This window comes from Sparassis crispa (genome assembly GCF_003851025.1).
Source record: "Sparassis crispa DNA, contig_000008F, whole genome shotgun sequence".
NCBI classification, from domain to species: domain Eukaryota; kingdom Fungi; phylum Basidiomycota; class Agaricomycetes; order Polyporales; family Sparassidaceae; genus Sparassis; species Sparassis crispa.
The window spans coordinates 665575-681204 of NW_020939755.1; the positions used below are offsets into that span (position 1 = coordinate 665575).

The 15630-nt window shown below is 53.1% G+C and overlaps 6 protein-coding genes across 6 annotated transcripts; 3 read left to right on the top strand and 3 right to left on the bottom strand.

Annotated features, from left to right (window-relative positions):
• Positions 1 to 605: 605 nt before the first annotated feature.
• On the top strand, positions 606 to 2065 carry SCP_0902200 (Set1 complex component swd3; the record flags this gene model as incomplete). The annotated part of the gene is made up of 8 exons (XM_027761453.1): positions 606 to 852; positions 909 to 1072; positions 1128 to 1254; positions 1305 to 1407; positions 1473 to 1538; positions 1587 to 1840; positions 1897 to 1916; positions 1982 to 2065. 8 exons carry the CDS (start codon positions 606 to 608, stop codon positions 2063 to 2065), a joined length of 1065 nt encoding a protein of 354 aa, XP_027617254.1.
• Positions 2066 to 2300: 235 nt separating this feature from the next.
• Positions 2301 to 6202, bottom strand: SCP_0902210 (Putative GTPase-activating protein; the record flags this gene model as incomplete). Its single annotated transcript, XM_027761454.1, has 18 exons — positions 2301 to 2329; positions 2381 to 2444; positions 2497 to 2856; positions 2905 to 3121; positions 3169 to 3338; positions 3395 to 3532; positions 3586 to 3678; positions 3739 to 4198; positions 4253 to 4313; positions 4361 to 4365; positions 4423 to 4509; positions 4569 to 4706; positions 4763 to 4834; positions 4884 to 5235; positions 5284 to 5330; positions 5385 to 5668; positions 5739 to 5903; positions 5993 to 6202. 18 exons carry the CDS (start codon positions 6200 to 6202, stop codon positions 2301 to 2303), a joined length of 2952 nt encoding a protein of 983 aa, XP_027617255.1.
• A 697-nt stretch (positions 6203 to 6899) lies between these two features.
• On the bottom strand, positions 6900 to 8601 carry SCP_0902220 (hypothetical protein; the record flags this gene model as incomplete). The annotated part of the gene is made up of 4 exons (XM_027761455.1): positions 6900 to 7595; positions 7644 to 7719; positions 7784 to 7889; positions 8271 to 8601. 4 exons carry the CDS (start codon positions 8599 to 8601, stop codon positions 6900 to 6902), a joined length of 1209 nt encoding a protein of 402 aa, XP_027617256.1.
• Positions 8602 to 9203: 602 nt separating this feature from the next.
• Positions 9204 to 11733, top strand: SCP_0902230 (FAD/NAD(P)-binding domain-containing protein; the record flags this gene model as incomplete). The annotated part of the gene is made up of 9 exons (XM_027761456.1): positions 9204 to 9264; positions 9508 to 9705; positions 10236 to 10318; positions 10371 to 10685; positions 10742 to 10778; positions 10831 to 10841; positions 10895 to 11031; positions 11095 to 11230; positions 11287 to 11733. 9 exons carry the CDS (start codon positions 9204 to 9206, stop codon positions 11731 to 11733), a joined length of 1425 nt encoding a protein of 474 aa, XP_027617257.1.
• A 735-nt stretch (positions 11734 to 12468) lies between these two features.
• On the bottom strand, positions 12469 to 14806 carry SCP_0902240 (hypothetical protein; the record flags this gene model as incomplete). The annotated part of the gene is made up of 6 exons (XM_027761457.1): positions 12469 to 12593; positions 12647 to 12821; positions 12876 to 13000; positions 13053 to 13234; positions 13285 to 13304; positions 14039 to 14806. 6 exons carry the CDS (start codon positions 14804 to 14806, stop codon positions 12469 to 12471), a joined length of 1395 nt encoding a protein of 464 aa, XP_027617258.1.
• A 474-nt stretch (positions 14807 to 15280) lies between these two features.
• SCP_0902250 (hypothetical protein) lies at positions 15281 to 15526 on the top strand (the record flags this gene model as incomplete). Its single annotated transcript, XM_027761458.1, has 1 exon — positions 15281 to 15526. The coding sequence occupies one exon, from the start codon at positions 15281 to 15283 to the stop codon at positions 15524 to 15526; it is 246 nt and encodes an 81-aa protein (XP_027617259.1).
• Between the last annotated feature and the right edge of the window lie 104 nt (positions 15527 to 15630).

The following is a 15630-nucleotide window of genomic DNA, read 5'->3' on the forward strand; positions in this document are numbered from 1 at the left end:
TTACCATGCATGACACTCGGTCTCAAATAAATACAAGCTCTTGACAAGCTCGGTAAATAGTCGAGCCTGAAGCGAAAAATTCTCCCCAAGTCCACGAAATCTGTGAACATCGTACTCGATGATGATTTCTCTTCACTAGTGGCTGTGCTTTCGATGACCGCTTCCGACTATGAGCCCGACTCCATGACATACGACTAATGGAAATGCAGAACACACGATGCTGGTGGGAGAAAAGGGGCCCTATGCGTGAGAGCTATTCCGCGTCGTCGTCGAACGGATCGTCCATCAGCGCTCAGCATCCATCTCGATCGTAAATTTGGCATGACCCGCCATACACACCACATTCGGCTGCGCTTTGTTATTCTGTGTAAGAACGAGCTTAGCACCTGGATAGAACCGGCGTTTCTCCAAACACAAATACGATAAGGTGCGAAACGATACACGAGAAGGACTAGACGCAAAAAAAAATTGATAGAGCCGTTCGTCGCTCACCGTTCCACCCAACTCCACCGTAAGTATTTATTGACGCTTGTTATTTTCCGAGGCCATCGCCATCTACGTGCACGTGCACTGCTACTTTCTGCATTTACCACATCTGCTCGAGGATGGATACGCGAAAAGAGATGGAGGAATCTTCCACAGATGAAGATGCTGCATCGCAGACAACTGAGGATGATCCTCAGGTACCAGAACGACAAGAACCTCAAACGCAACCACCGCCGCCGGCAGCAGTGTCCGCACCTAGCGGCAGAGAACGACCACATTACGAACTCCGACATACCATGCGGGGACACACATCATCCATTTCTGCGGTTAAATTCAGTCCGGACGGCACACTTCTTGCGTCTTGCGGTCGGTCATATTACCTACGACTGGACATATGCCACTCACACTCAACTTACATGCAGGAAATGACCGCGTGGTCAAAATTTGGTCTCCGTTCACGGGGGAACTAATTAGGAATCTGAATGGCCACACGAAGGGGCTGTCTGATATTGCATGGTCCTCTGATAGTGTCTATCTGGCCTCCGCCTCGGACGACACTACCATTCGAATATGGGACGTCGATTCAGTGCGTTGCTCCGATGTTCCAGTGACCGTGTCGAGATGTGATGAATGTGGTGTAGGGGATAACAAGTCGGACATTGCGGGGACATACGAGCTATGTATTCTGTGTGAACTATAACTCGACGTCCAACCTGCTCGTGTCTGGCGCTTGTGATGGGGACGTTCGAATATGGAACGCCTCGAAAGGTGGCAAAGTTATTGACATTCTCATTGCAGTCGTCTGACATTGTCTGCAGGCAAATGTATGAAGACGATACACGCTCATCTGGACTACGTGACTGCCGTTCACTTTAACAGGGATGCAACATTAATTGTGTCCTGTTCGCTCGACGGGCTTATGTGCGCCATTTACACATTTTCTGCCTTGAGAATAGTTTGATTATGGTACGCACTCATTTTTACAGCCGAATTTGGAACACCACCTCCGGGCAATGTCTGAAAACGCTCGCCGAGGGCCACGATGCCATTTGGTGTGTCATCATGTCGTCCGATTTTTAGTAATCTTAACATTACCGTAGCCAACATGTGCAATTTTCGCCCAATTCCAAGTATATCCTATCGACTGCGCATGACAGCGCTATCCGCCTCTGGGATTACCAGACGTCCCGCTGTCTCAAGACATATGTCGGACACACAAACCAGAAATACTGCATTGCGGCATGTTTTAGCGTGACCGGAGGTAAATGGATAGTTTCTGGGAGCGAGGATAATAAAGTTTACCTGTGGGACCTCCAAACGCGCGAGGTTGTGCAGATGTTAGAGGGGCACACTGGTCAGTAGACTTCGTCCGATGTGTATTCGTAATCCTCACGTTTCCCTCACTTTCAGACGTCGTTGTTGCGGTCGCAGTATGTTTTCGGACGCAAAATTTACCCCGAGTATGCACCATACTGACATGCCTAACTTTCACCAGACACATCCCCAACAAAATATGATCGCGTCAGGGTCAATGGATTCCGATCTGACCGTTCGAATATGGGCCGATAGAGCTGGGTAATAATACTGCTGATATGTGTTGGAGCTGTTCTTGGATGTCTGATTTATATTCTCCCATTATTTTAACCTCTCTAATCATGGTTGTCGTGCGTTCTGTATAGCGTGTTATGCATTTAAACCCAAAAGTAAAGCAGTGCAATGTAGATAATACAACTTCGTGTGGCCGAAAGCGATATGCATAGAGTTCGGGCGCGAGGCCCAGCTGATGTGCGACGAGGTGTGGAATCTAGCAGAGATCACTTCACCGGCTCGGCATTGATCAAATCTGCGCAGGATTCGTCAAACAACATATCGCTGTTGGGACAGGAGCCATTACCTTTCGCAAGCTCGCGCTCCGCTTCCGTCAGGCCAGAATCGTGTGCTTCCAGGAACGCATCGACCTGCAAGACCGCTGAACATCAGCGCCGCACGACACAACAAGGTCATACGCACTTCGTCCATGACATCCTCATCCTCTTCCAAACCGCTCTCGTACTCAGTATCGTCATCATCATCCTTCGCATCGTCGATCGCGAACGGCGTACGCTCCATGTACGCGGCGACGTTTGCGGCAGCCTGGAACATGCCCGGCATCGGGGAGAATTCTGCAGGTGACGTTAACGTCTCCTTTTCGACGCCCAATGTCGAGGGTGCCGAAGCCGATAGAGAGGGCGTTGATTCGCTTGGAGAGCTCTCGAAGGTATTGAGGCTGGTCCGGGACGTTGACCGGCGCATGGTGGGCGTAAGAAGAGACTCCCGCGCTTTCGGCTCCTCCAGCGAGGTGTATTTTCCAATCGCTGGGCGATGGTAGACCTGTTCGATGTGAGCCTCGGACAACGCAGTTCAAGCATCAATACGTGCCTGGTGCTTGCCAATCGTTCTCCCAATCTCATCGGTGAACCTGTTGAAGATCTTACGGCTGTCGTCTGATGTGATGTTGGACCACAGCCCGCCCAGCAAGCCGCCGTTCGAGGAAGGAAGCTCCATGATTGGTACAGGCTCCAACTTGAACGTCGCAGAGAAGTCTGTCTCGAAGAATGACTCGAGTACCTCCTCTGCCAGAACCACCATGCGGAATCTGTAACACGGGTCAACGAGATCCGGCTAAGTGCAAGATTGCCCTACGTTGCCAAGTTCATGTATGGCTGATTTGACTCGAGTTGTGGTGGCGCATCGTCATTTGGATCTGCCCCTTCTGGTCGGGGAATCAATGCATCGCCATATTCGAACGCATTCGACATGAATCGGCTGACTGCTCCGAGGTACGCATCACCAATCTCAAAGCGGAAAATAAACTAGATTCATAATAGCTCAACACTGAGAGAACAGAGGTTAGTGAAAATGCACAGACCAACAGAGACTCTGACAGCGTCAGAACTTCGTCTTTTGTTAGGAACCCGTCCTTGTTCTTGTCATGCAGGTTGAAGAACCACTCAATGTTATCCATCAAGTCATTGAACATGACACCATCTAGACCAGACACAAGATCCTGGACTTGACGTCAACGTACTGTACCCATACTACAATCTGCATGAGACTTGCCTGGAATGATAGAGCACCTCTATACGACGTGTCCCAGAAGTAAAACAGGCGGTCTATAAGCTCATGCTCAGCAACCTCGCGATCCACTCTTTGCTATGGATGGACTAACATATCAGTAACCAGGAAACAAAGAGAGCAGCGGGGAAAGTCTACCTGGAAGCCGTTCGAAACGATCTTCTCTACCCGAGCCCATGATACCACTTCACTCAGGAACACTCTAAATGTGCGCAAGCCAATCCTCGTCTCAGGGCGCTCCTCTGGCGTGTCCTTCGTTGTCAACAGCATCGGCGGCGGGACCTGCACCGCGGGCGGGGGAACAACACAAATCGCCTTGAATAGCGCATCGTATATCAGCCCCGCCTGGTCCTTGCTGAACCGGCCGAGCGTCTTGAGGTTACGAATGGCGGAACGCTTCGAGAACGACTCGATACTGTTCACGATTTCCGACCGATACTTGCGCCGCTCGGTTAGGATAGTGTCATCGGTGATCACCGCGAACTCGCGGAAGGACACCAGCAGTAACTCTTGGAAACGCGTGATGGCGCGAGCGCGCGGGTCGCTCGAGTTCGGGTGTGCAGAGGCGCCGAGCGATGCGAAGTACTCTCGCATGAGACTGGCGCGGGTCAGAATAAGCTTTGGGAGCGTCTACACACGACATCTGACGTACTGGATAAACCCGCCGTCGTCCTGTACCTGCAATAGCTTTTCTCCATTGATTTTGAGAATTGCTGTAGTCTAGTCAGTACGAGCGTATACACGAGAAGGAATGACCGACCAAGTCTAAACTCAGCGGAACTCGTCAGTGACTGCAAGTGAAAAGAAAGAAGACGGACTTACCCGACTTGGAACAGAACCTTCGGCCCCATGCAGAAGAAACAGTCGATTATCCGGAAAGCGAACACCATCGGCATGCTGTTTATAAATCTAATATAGTCATAGAAGGTGTTAGTTGATTACCAGACATGAAGAGTTGAGAGGCGCACAAACTAAGGAACCATGGCAAGGACGCGACAGACAGCTGCACATCAACTTCCTGGAAGTGATCATGGATGATAGGCAAACACCGATGCACCAATGATTCAAACACTCGCTGATCGAGAAGAGTTCCATGCATGGATGTACTGCATATTGATATAATAAGTGGCGAGCAAGAGCGGTATGCCTGAAGGACCCATACCTGTAGTAGCCAGGAAGAAGACGATCACAGATAACTTCCAGTAACCAGAAAGCTTGCTCTTCGCACATATAGCTGGACGGATCGTCAGCATGTTGATACGCGAAGTAGTTCACAGTCTCACATCAAGATAGCAGCGGCGAGTATATTCATGGCTTGGCAGTAACCTGTCTCCGGATTCCTGAACGAATATGCTTGTAGTACCCTTCTCAGAGACGCGATACCTTCATCTGATTGGTATGCCGAGTACTCCGGCAGGCTGCGATGTAGATCCTTCTCTATTTCCTCCGTGCTCGTATTTGTACGGCCCGCGTTCTCCTCCAGGATGCGCTCATAGTACCCTGGATTCGCGAAGCGGAGGTACAGCGAGCCTGACAGTGTCTCCCACATCTCACCACGTAGTCGATTAGGCAGACCTACCTGCACGAGGCGCGTACACTGTGGGTACCGGAGTAGTGAGAGGTTCCGCCCGTGTGCTGGACGGCAGTCAGCACGGAGGCGCGAACATTACACTGCCTGCTTACTGCGTAGGTAATTAGTCCACAGTTTTGTCTTCGATGCTTCACGTAGCCTACACGTCCCAAATCAGCTGCTCAGTTCGCGCTATCGGGGACGGGGCACCCACTTCTTCGGATCGCCAGGGAATTTGAACTTCAGTCCCAAGCCGCCGAGGTACATCGACTCGGCACTCGTCGCGGAGCCTTCTTCCGCCAGTTTCGCGGCGCTTGAGCCCTCCTTCTCCCCCTTCTCCTCGCTTTCTGCCGCGGCGACGAGCACTTCCGAATAACACGTCTTCACGAAACCCTTGACGGCCTTCATCATCCCACGCTGCAGCTCCACCTTAAGCGCGTCCCGCAGGAGCGAGCAGAACAGGTCCGCCGTGGGGCGTAATGACGTCAGTTGCACAATCTGTCCAGTGCAGAGCAGACGCGAATAGCGCTCAGCCTAGTGAGAAGGCAGACGAGTGAACGCGACGCACGATCTTCATGCCATGCCAGAGCGACAGGCTGAGCGCATATATCCCCGCACGGGCGTTGAGGCGCTCGACGCGGCGGATGGTGCACAGGGGCACGGTGAAGCGCGCGGACTTGCGGTCGAGCGAGATGAAGGCGAGATAGGGCGGGAGGAGGTGCAGCTTCCCTGCCTAGCGCACAGGGAGACACAGTTACGCAGACACGGACGGCGCATGCCTCAGCACACTCGCACACATCCTGCTGCAGATGGCACACTCACATACGAGTCCTCTTCGCCCTGGAGGCTGAGCACCGCATTGATCTCCATCTTCTCGAGTTGGGCCTCGGACAAGTCGTCCTGTGCCTTACCCTTCTGCTCGTCGTTCAAGGTGCTGGCGGGGGCATCAAATGGGAGCGCAAAGAAGAGCTGCAGGAGCTGATTCTTGGTCGGCTCCTTGAAATTCCGCAGGTGTGTCGAGATCGTCGACATGGTGGACTCGCAGTGAGGAATAGTTGCTCAAAGACCTTGGAGGGTGAGACCAGCTGCGCCCGGCTGATGCAGAGACAGTCTGGCTTGTGCTCAGAATGAGAGACGCTCCGTTGGCGTTTGGGCTGGCTGGCTGGAACGTTAGAGCCTTGCTCGGCCTGAACACCGCTGCAGCGGGGGCGCGGGCGCCAATCTTACTGGAGGGCCCGGGTGGCGTGCGGCTACGGCACCGATCAAATCTCGGCGCTCGCGTGCACACTCCTCTGCTGGGTGTCCTCGAAATGTTTTAGTCGGGTACAAAACGAAACTGGAGTCCATTGGATTGAAATCGAAACTGACAAGATACAGCTGAGTGAGACCAGATACGTAGGTACAGCTCGACATACAACTACACGACGAGGAGAACGAGGAACAGAACTTGTATTCGAGGAACATCTTGAATGCTACATACAATTTTCACAGAGCCTATAGAGAACGCGAGCACACGTACATACGATACAATAGCGATATGGATATGCGGGGATGCTGATATGCAGTAAACTAAGCAGCGTGCCTGTCGTGCGAGTCATCGTGTCGTGTCGTGGAAGGGGTGTCGTGGAGTGTAGATCGGTGAAAGCACTGCAAGAGAAAGGAGATGCGAGAGAGAGAGAGCCTGTGATGTGAAGAGGAGAACCTGGGATAAGACTGAGGGATTGCGAAATCACGCGCGATTCCGCTGGTAACGCATCCGCGCGCGCTCCATCGACTCCCTCAACTCCTCAGTCTGCCATACCGATTCGTCCTCCATGAAGCTCGCGCTGGTGAAGCCCTCTGACTCGAGGGACGCCTCCCTGCCGAGCCGCGGCGAGCCGAGGCTAGGAACTGCGATTGCGCTCGGCTTCATGTCGAAGGTAGTCCGATCATGCCGCGGAAAGCCGTGCGACGGTGAGTACGAGGGGAGGGCGGGGCCCCAGGGCTGCTTGCCTTTGCCTGTAGAAAATCGGGAACGTCTAGAAGGCGTATCATCATCCTCTTCCTCGACCCACCCATCAGCACCATCGTCCACCGGCTCCTCCTGGTCCTCGCTCATGACAACTACCTCCTTTCCGAGGGCGCGTTGCCCCTCGGCAATCAGCTGCGCGAGCCTGTCGCCCATCCACGACATCTGGTCGTCGACGTCCACCTCCGGCTCGTCTGCGCCGACGAAGTTAAACTGGGCGGGAATCGGCATGCGGGCGGTGGGGACGGAAGAACCCATGGGCGGGGAGTTACCAATAATGTTTGCGCGGGAGACCGTCTTGCGATGACGCGGGGCAGTCCGCCGGCCCGCGACGTGATGGTTCTTCTTGGAACGCGGAGCCGGTGATTCTGCATCGGCAGTCGGCGTAATCGGTGAGATGGGCGTAGAGAGCTCATGCTGCAGTAGATTAGCCTTAGCTGAGCGGAGATAGAGAAAGCTACATACCTTAGGAGGGACCCACTCCCCTTGCTCGTAAGGGGGAGGGGGGAGCTGCTCGGGGTGCTTGGACCTGTCTTTCCACCTGTGAGATAGGAAATATTAGTGACTCAGATTCTACAGAAAAACGGAGAGACCACGGTACGCACAGTCGATACACAGTAAGGCCTACTGCAGTCCCTATCAGAGCAGCGCTCATCGCAGTTGAGACGATAGAGCCAGTGAGGGTGCGACGCCGTTTGGGCGGGGGAAGATCTAATCGAACATAAAAAGCGATGTTAAAAACACACATTGTGAAGAATGAAAGGATGAAGACGAGATATAACAAAAACAACTGCATGCAGGAATGAAACACGTGCGAGAGGCATGATGATGAAGAGGCCACCCCACGCGATAAGACTCGATTGAGCATGGCCAGACACGCTAGGAGTCTGCCTGACAACTGAATCGTGCCAGGAAGTGTTCAAAGCTCTCAGATAATCTAACCAGTCATATCTCGAAGCTGCGATCTGCCCAAAACAGTGTGATGAGATGTGGCCACAATCTTCGGTTCCGGAGCGCGCAGGATGTGAAGCGGGCGCCGCAAGTACGCCAGCCAAACTCGTGGAGAGATCTCGGAACGAAACAAATGCGCACCTGCCACCATCTCGTCAATATCATCTCCCTGGATAGCCGCCTCCACGGTGTCCCTGTACTTCGCGGGAGTGTCGAGGTAGCCACTAGTAGAGGTCGGGAAGGCAGCAGCAGGGCTGGGCTCAGGGATGGAGGGAATCCATCCTCTCTTCTTGGCTAGGGGTGGCAGGAGAGACGGGGAGGGAGGTCGGCGTGGGTGGAGGAAGTTCCCGAGCTTCCGCTTGTCAAAGTCACGGTCCCCAGGCGCTGAGTTGGAAGGGCGCCGCATTTGCGGGGAGGCGAAGGGATTTGCGGGGCCTGGAGCAGAAAGTTTGAAGTTGAAAGGAAAAACCATTAATGGGGGAAGGAGAAAGGGGGGGAAATGAAATGTTCGTCGAGCGCAAACCTGAAGACATGGCCACAGCGTCCTCCGCCACTCAAGAGCATGGCGAGCACGTGATGTTGTGGCAGCCTCCATTTTGGGTGAGGTAAGCGATATTCCCTTTTGGGCCAGATGGTCATCATTTCAACGTAACCCGGACTTACATAAACTGCAAAATAACCCATGGCTGAATGCCGGCCGGTCCACCGGAAGACGATAATTAATCCGATCATGTGAGGGAGGAAAAGGTTGATCACAATCGGTGCGCTAAGGTTCAGTCGGGAGCTGATTGCAGATCGGAAGGCCAGTTGACAGAGCGCAAACGAATATCCAACTGCGAATATCGCTGCAGGAAGTTTAACTCTACTGCGAATTTACGCGGTCGATATCTGCAACAAGCGAAGCTGCCATCGCATCCGCGAAGCACCAGCGGACTTTGCCCGGTCTAGGTTAACGTCACGGTGATACGCGGCGTCCAGTCTTTATCCGACCTGTCATGCGCAACTTCCTCTCTTCCACCAACATATATCTCCCTCTCAAAGCCTGCATCTTCCTCCTCTCCCTCCTCAAGAATCATGGTCCGTTCTGAGAGTCCGGGGCCTCTTCTGCGTCTCGATTTTCTCGTATCCGGTGGCGGTGCGTGTCCCTCATTTTTCCGTGGTTACAGATGGACCCCTCAGTTCAGTGCTATCATCCTACCCCCGTCCTTCGTCTACGCCTTCACGACGCACCATGACGGACGTTTTGGGAGATCCCTCTACCAATCCAGGTAGCGCGGCCATCGACCTCAGCATCTTGTTCTCTCTTCCCTCGTCCAGTTTTTCTGCGCGTTTCTGCGCGTCTGTTGTCCAAAATTTCTCATTAACCCGCTCCCCTCAGGTATTGCCGGCCTTGCCGTTGCATTCGTCCTCGCACAGTCCGGTCATCGCGTCCGCGTCATCGATAAACACGACCTCACTGCGCCCTCAGGGCCCCTGCGGGTTCCTCCCAACCTCAGCAAAATTCTCCGACGATGGGTTGGCCCCGAGGAGCTCGCCCGGGTCACCACACGTTGCACACGATCTCCCTTCCTCGACAGTGAGTGCTCTTGTATACATGTCCGCTGTCTGTGTCGGCCATCCGCGTAGCTGCAGAGCGTGTGGGAGTGACGAGGGGCTAGCCGAGTGCGCTAGCGTCTTTGGGCATTGCTTTGTTCTTCCTGTGTGGGCGTACATTGCACATGCAGTCTTCAGGCTCCGAAGTCGGGCTTAGCGCGCAACGGCTTCCTTTTGCTGCCTTTTTCGTCCCCCGGTGTTCCCCGTGCCGAGATGTATCGACGATCTGGCCTTCGCTGAAGGAGATCTCATTGGCTAGGAAGCCCTCCATTGCTGATTGGCTCAGACTCTGATTCGCACTTGTCGATGGCAATACGTCGAAGCTCAGGCTGAACAACGACCGTGATTCTTCTTGATAATCACCTGGTGCCGATTTCTTAACCGCTTGCAGCAGTTCTGAAACAGGGCTCTCTATCGTAGTGGTAGCGAAGCGAATAATCTATCGCTATTTGATTATTACGCGTTGTCAATTTTACTTCGAGTGCTTGGCTGATAAGCTTTCGTTTGTCGCAGTGATAACGGGCGAACTCGTTGGACACCTGCACTGGACGCCTGCCGTAATGGCGGAAGCAGGCGGCGAGTTTCTCGTCATGCACGTGCGTCCGTCGCGCTACCGCTGCATTCGCAGTAACTGAATTTCTGATGCAGCATGCCGACTGTCATCGCATGTTATATGAGCTCGCTATATCTGTGGGCGTACAAACAGACTTCAACACCTCGGTTGTAGCCATTCACCAGGGGACTGAGGCGCTACCTAATCCGAGCGTCTCGCTGAGCTCTGGGGAGGTCCTTACAGCGGACTTTCTCATCGCTGCAGATGGCCCGAATAGCTTTATTAGAGAAGTTATTTGGGGGCCCGATGAGGAGAAGGTTCCGAAAATGACGCTTTATACGGGCGTCGTGCCTACGGAGAAGATGCTTGCCTACCCGGAGCTCCAGCCTATTTACGGCGAGAATGACGATGTGAGTGTGTTTCCGGATAGACCGTGTGTCGTTGAGCTTGACGGTGTGTAATGCAGTGGCCCATCTTCATGGGCTCGGATCGCAGTATGTGTAGTAAGTTTTCCTTTACCCTAGCAGATGAGCGTATTCACATGATTTTCGTTAGTACACAGAGTTGTAGGTGCCACTTCTAGCGCTCGTCGACGACGTGTCTGATATGATCCCTGTAGCGAGGCAAGCGGGAATTCGGATTCCACTTGTATTCGCATCTGGGCGACCAATATGACTGCCAAGGTGGAGACGAAGGGTGGGATGAGAAGGTCCCCACGGACAGCGTGAATTACAAGAATCAAGGCCATTCGCAGAGGTAAGCCCTCTCAGCCGTTGCGGTTGAGACCAGTCGTGACATGGTCAACGTGGTTCATTTCAGAATGCAACGGCTGCTGAACATGACATCGAGCCTAATCCGAACAAGATTCGTGGAGCGCCCAGACGACGCGATCGAGGACTGGGCGGACGAGACGGGGCGGATCGTGCTGATAGGCGAGGCAGCACATCCATGGTTTGTAAGTCGCTCCCGCTCCACAGGCGGCAATGCACACTTATCATCTACGCGATTCAGCCCGGGGGCTCTCACGGCGCAGCCATGGCCGTGGAAGATGCTGTCGTGTTCGGGACGCTGTTCGGGCGGTTGAAGTCTTGGCTGCAGGCACCCTCCTTCATCAGCGCATACCAGGAGCTGCGGCAGGGCCGCTGCAAGGCGGTCAAAGTTGCAGACATCGCGAACGCGCATCTGGTCGCGATGCCGCCTGGGCCGATGCGCGATGCACGCAACGCTAGCGTGAGCCGCGAGCTGGACGAGTGGGACGAGGGCACCCTCAAGGCGCAATTCGAGGAGATCGCGGAGGTGTTCGGCTACGACGCCGCCGACGCCGCCGACGAGTGGTGGGTGAACTGGGGTCGCTTCAGCGAGTCGGAGCGCGGGGCGCCCGTTAGCAAGCACATGAGTTGGGCCGGATTCCAGACCACTGCGGCGGAAACCACGGAGAACCAGGCCAACGTGCAGTGAACTCGTGCTTTGGCTCTGAGCCTCGCGGGAGTTGGCTTTGCCCGCGATCGTTCCCTTTGCGATCATGCCCGTTATCTGGACCAGATCCCCAATTCGCCGGTGCGTTTCGTTGTCCGAAGCAGTGCTGATATACGGAAGGATGGCTGTTATGTACCCGAATTTACATACCAGATATTGTACTGAGTAATTTGGATTCCTTGTTCCCTCTTGTCAGTGTGGCTGTTGTTATGTACTTACTCATGCTAGTCACCGCAGCACATTTAGAATGCTGCCCGTGAATTATGAACCCTGCTGTCGATTTTTCTTCACGATGAATCTTGTCATGTGATCCTCGAGGTGCCGAGCCTGCTGGCACTGCAGGGCACTATACCTATGTATAGTCTGACTGCCGAAACTGTTGATGAGCCTAAATCGCACTAACGCTCAGTGCGTCTTCAATGTGTCTTCAATATTAATGGCCAACTTGGTGGCACCTGCACGAAGAGCAGCGTTCGAAGACATAAACTTACCTAATATCGCGACCTAGTCACACCCTCCTCCTGCTGTAGTCTGCCTTCGGGGGACCACGTTTTCGCTGCTTCGAGAATCCATTTAAATGGTGGCCAATGAGAGACCGAGAAGTTAGCCTTCGCGGTACCACCGTGTTCCAAAACTCTTGAAACTCTGCACAGAAACACTCGATCTACCCTTGAAGCCACGGGATTCTCCATAAGGACCTCGGCATCTGGCCTGTCTTCAGGGACACTCGATGAACACTGCAGCCACCGCCAACTCGCGAGGGTCGTCCACGGTCTCGGAGTCGCGTATGTGCTCAGCTATTGTCCTAGGATCGACCTTCGTGGGCACGTGTATCATCGTACCTGTGTACAGGTCTTGCGCCTTGCGTCGAATCGTTGGTCGCTGATAGACTCACCATGATCGGCGTTGAAAAATTGGTCTTGATTCGGGGAGTCGGCGAGGAATTCGGAAGAGATATGATAGCCTTGAATCTGTATGATATGCAGCAGATGATCGTCGTCTGCAGTGACGCTTTCGGAAGGGTTGTCTTCGGGAGTAAACAGCTGCGATCCAGTCAACGGCTCAAACGTCTCAAAGAGACACTCCGTCAAGAAGAGAGACGGCTGCTGGGGATCGTGGCGCACCAGGCATCCGACGGCCCAAACGTCGACCTTGAATTCGAGGTTCCATCCGCATTGCGAGATAACTTCCGGGGTACGGAACGTCTTGGGACTGATAACGTCTGTCACTTCCTCCCCGCAGATCTGGGCTGTGAACACAGCGAATTAAGTAACGCTGCAAACCAAAAATGCCAGTCTCACCGTGCCCGAAACTCGGCGAGGTTGAAAACCAGTTTATCCATGGGTTCCTGCAGGGCGCAGTGGTTGACTGACTATGGGACGGATTTCGTGACCCAAAACCGACATGGAAGCACAGTACTTCGGAGGGCACCGTGATCTCCTCGTCCGAAAAAGGAGAAGCATTACGTTGTCTGGCTTCAGATCTATGTGCAAACTTTAGCATTTTCGAGGCCAAGAAAACCATTCCACTCACCCATGTGCGTCAGCATGCAGCTATAATAAATGAAATCTAGGCCGATCAGAAGATGCCTCAGGGAGAGCCTCAGGAGGGGTAGCGGCAAAGCTCTCCGCGGAAACTGTCTACGAAAGCGACTGAGATCTATTCCGAGAAGCTCCGTAACCAAGCAGAGATGTGGGCCAGTATCGTTCCTTGCCGTCTGAAGACATAGCTGTCGTACAGCTTAAAACATTTGTCTGCACCTTTCCTGTTGAACTGGACGCGAATCCTCTAGTAGAACCGAGGATGCGTGGCTCTTTCGTGAACTCAGTCTCAACAAGCTTCGTAGCTTGTCTCGTAAGGATCTTGTAAGCAACTGCGCCTCGGGCTACGAGTGGAAGAGGATAGAAATTGGCTTAACTACATAGAAGCCTGTTGAGCTCCTTATATACTGTAAACTAAAAGACTAGAAACTACCAGACTGTTCTCGAGACATTGTCCTTACTAATCCTAACCCTACGGACCTTTCCCGGACCTTTCCGTAGATGCCGGATTGCTAATCCGCACACCTCCAACACACCCCTTCAATTCGGCATCTCCAAAAATCATCGGCTATCCATACTTGGAAATCCTGTACCTCGCTATATGCTGTGGGAGCCCTATGCTCGTGACAAGAGAGCCTCCTGCTACCATCCCGCCAGATCCTTCGACCACAACAGCAGAGCCAATGCTTCATTCCCAAGGTACCTCCCTTGATTCCCACGGTAACCCTAACCCTTCAAAATGCAACGTCTCGCAAATCAAAGGCAACCGATGCCTTCTCGGCCTTTGCCGAATTCTTTTCGTTGTACCTGCCCGGTAAGCGACAATCACGAGCAATGTGACCACGCTTTCCGCAATTGTAACATTCCACGTTACGATTTCTGTCACGTTCTTTCTGCGCGAATAATGCCATATTCTCGACTTCTTTTTCATCGTCCGCTTTAGGCAATCCTCCGCGTCGTCCTTCTTCGTCGACTAGAGCACCTGTCACATCTGCTATCTTCAGATCACCCTTGGTGGCTGTGAGTGTGCCCGCGATATTAGAGTAGTCCTCATGTAGATTGAATATAAGGACATCAGTAACATCTTCATCTTCGAGCGCAACTCCAATGCCCTTCAACTTTGCTGCCAAATCGGTAATGCCGCTGATGTAATCCCGGATCGGACACTTGGGATCATGCACGAAATTGTAGAATTGACGCTTGAGGGCGATTCGGTTCGCGCGGCTATTTTTCTCGTAGACCGCCGCCAATGCTTTCCATGCCGCCGGTCCATCCGCGCAATCACGAATGTAGCCGTACTGGCTCGGATCGACTGTGAGCCCGATCAGTGTGAGTCCATCTTCCGCTTTCTTCGGCCAGTCTCCCAACTTGTCTTCGGCAGGCTTCGACACCTTTCCACTCACAACATCCCAGCACGCGTTGCGCCGCATGACCATGGAAACCGCAAATTTCCAGTCATAGTAATTATCTCCCGTGAGGGTCGGGAGCTTGACATGGGGATTTAGCGATGCCATCTTGCGTGATAAGATCGAGTGATAAGATATGAGGGAGAGATTAGATGTGAACTAGTGTGAGCACGGGGCTCATAACCTGTAAGCAACTGCGCCTCGGGCTACGAGTGGAAGAGGATAGAAATTGGCTTAACTACATAGAAGCCTGTTGAGCTCCTTATATACTGTAAACTAAAAGACTAGAAACTACCAGACTGTTCTCGAGACATTGTCCTTACTAATCCTAACCCTACGGACCTTTCCCGGACCTTTCCGTAGATGCCGGATTGCTAATCCGCACACCTCCAACAGATCTTGACATACTTGGACTTCTCAAACGAAGCGAAATCAGTGACGATGAGACAACGGGTAACTCCACGGCACACGTACTGTTTATCACGAGCAAGCGAAACGCTTGAGTATGATCCATATCCCATTTTATGAACTATGGTGTAACGACTGTGGTCGACTCCAGCCTCGTCCCCGATGTAAATCTCCATGAGTGCCGGGACATCCGAGGGTAACAGCGCTGCCGGAAGACCAACGGGCTTTTCCGGATACTTGAAAGCCACAGGAGTATCTGTGCCAACTCGGAGGGTAGAGTCAGGGGCGACTAGAGTCGGGACGGCTTTATTGGACGTGACGGGATGCGACTCGCGTGATTGGGAGGAGCTGTGTCAGAGAAACAGCAGAGGCTTCAGGTTTAAGTACCCAGGCTGGTTCTTAAAAAAAATTTACGATTGATTGCATACTTGGGCACCTGCCTTTCTACTACTGTGGACAGCGACAACTCGTTGTCAGTCGTGAAGAACGCTATGAATTGTACCTTTCAGAGTGACATGTTAGCA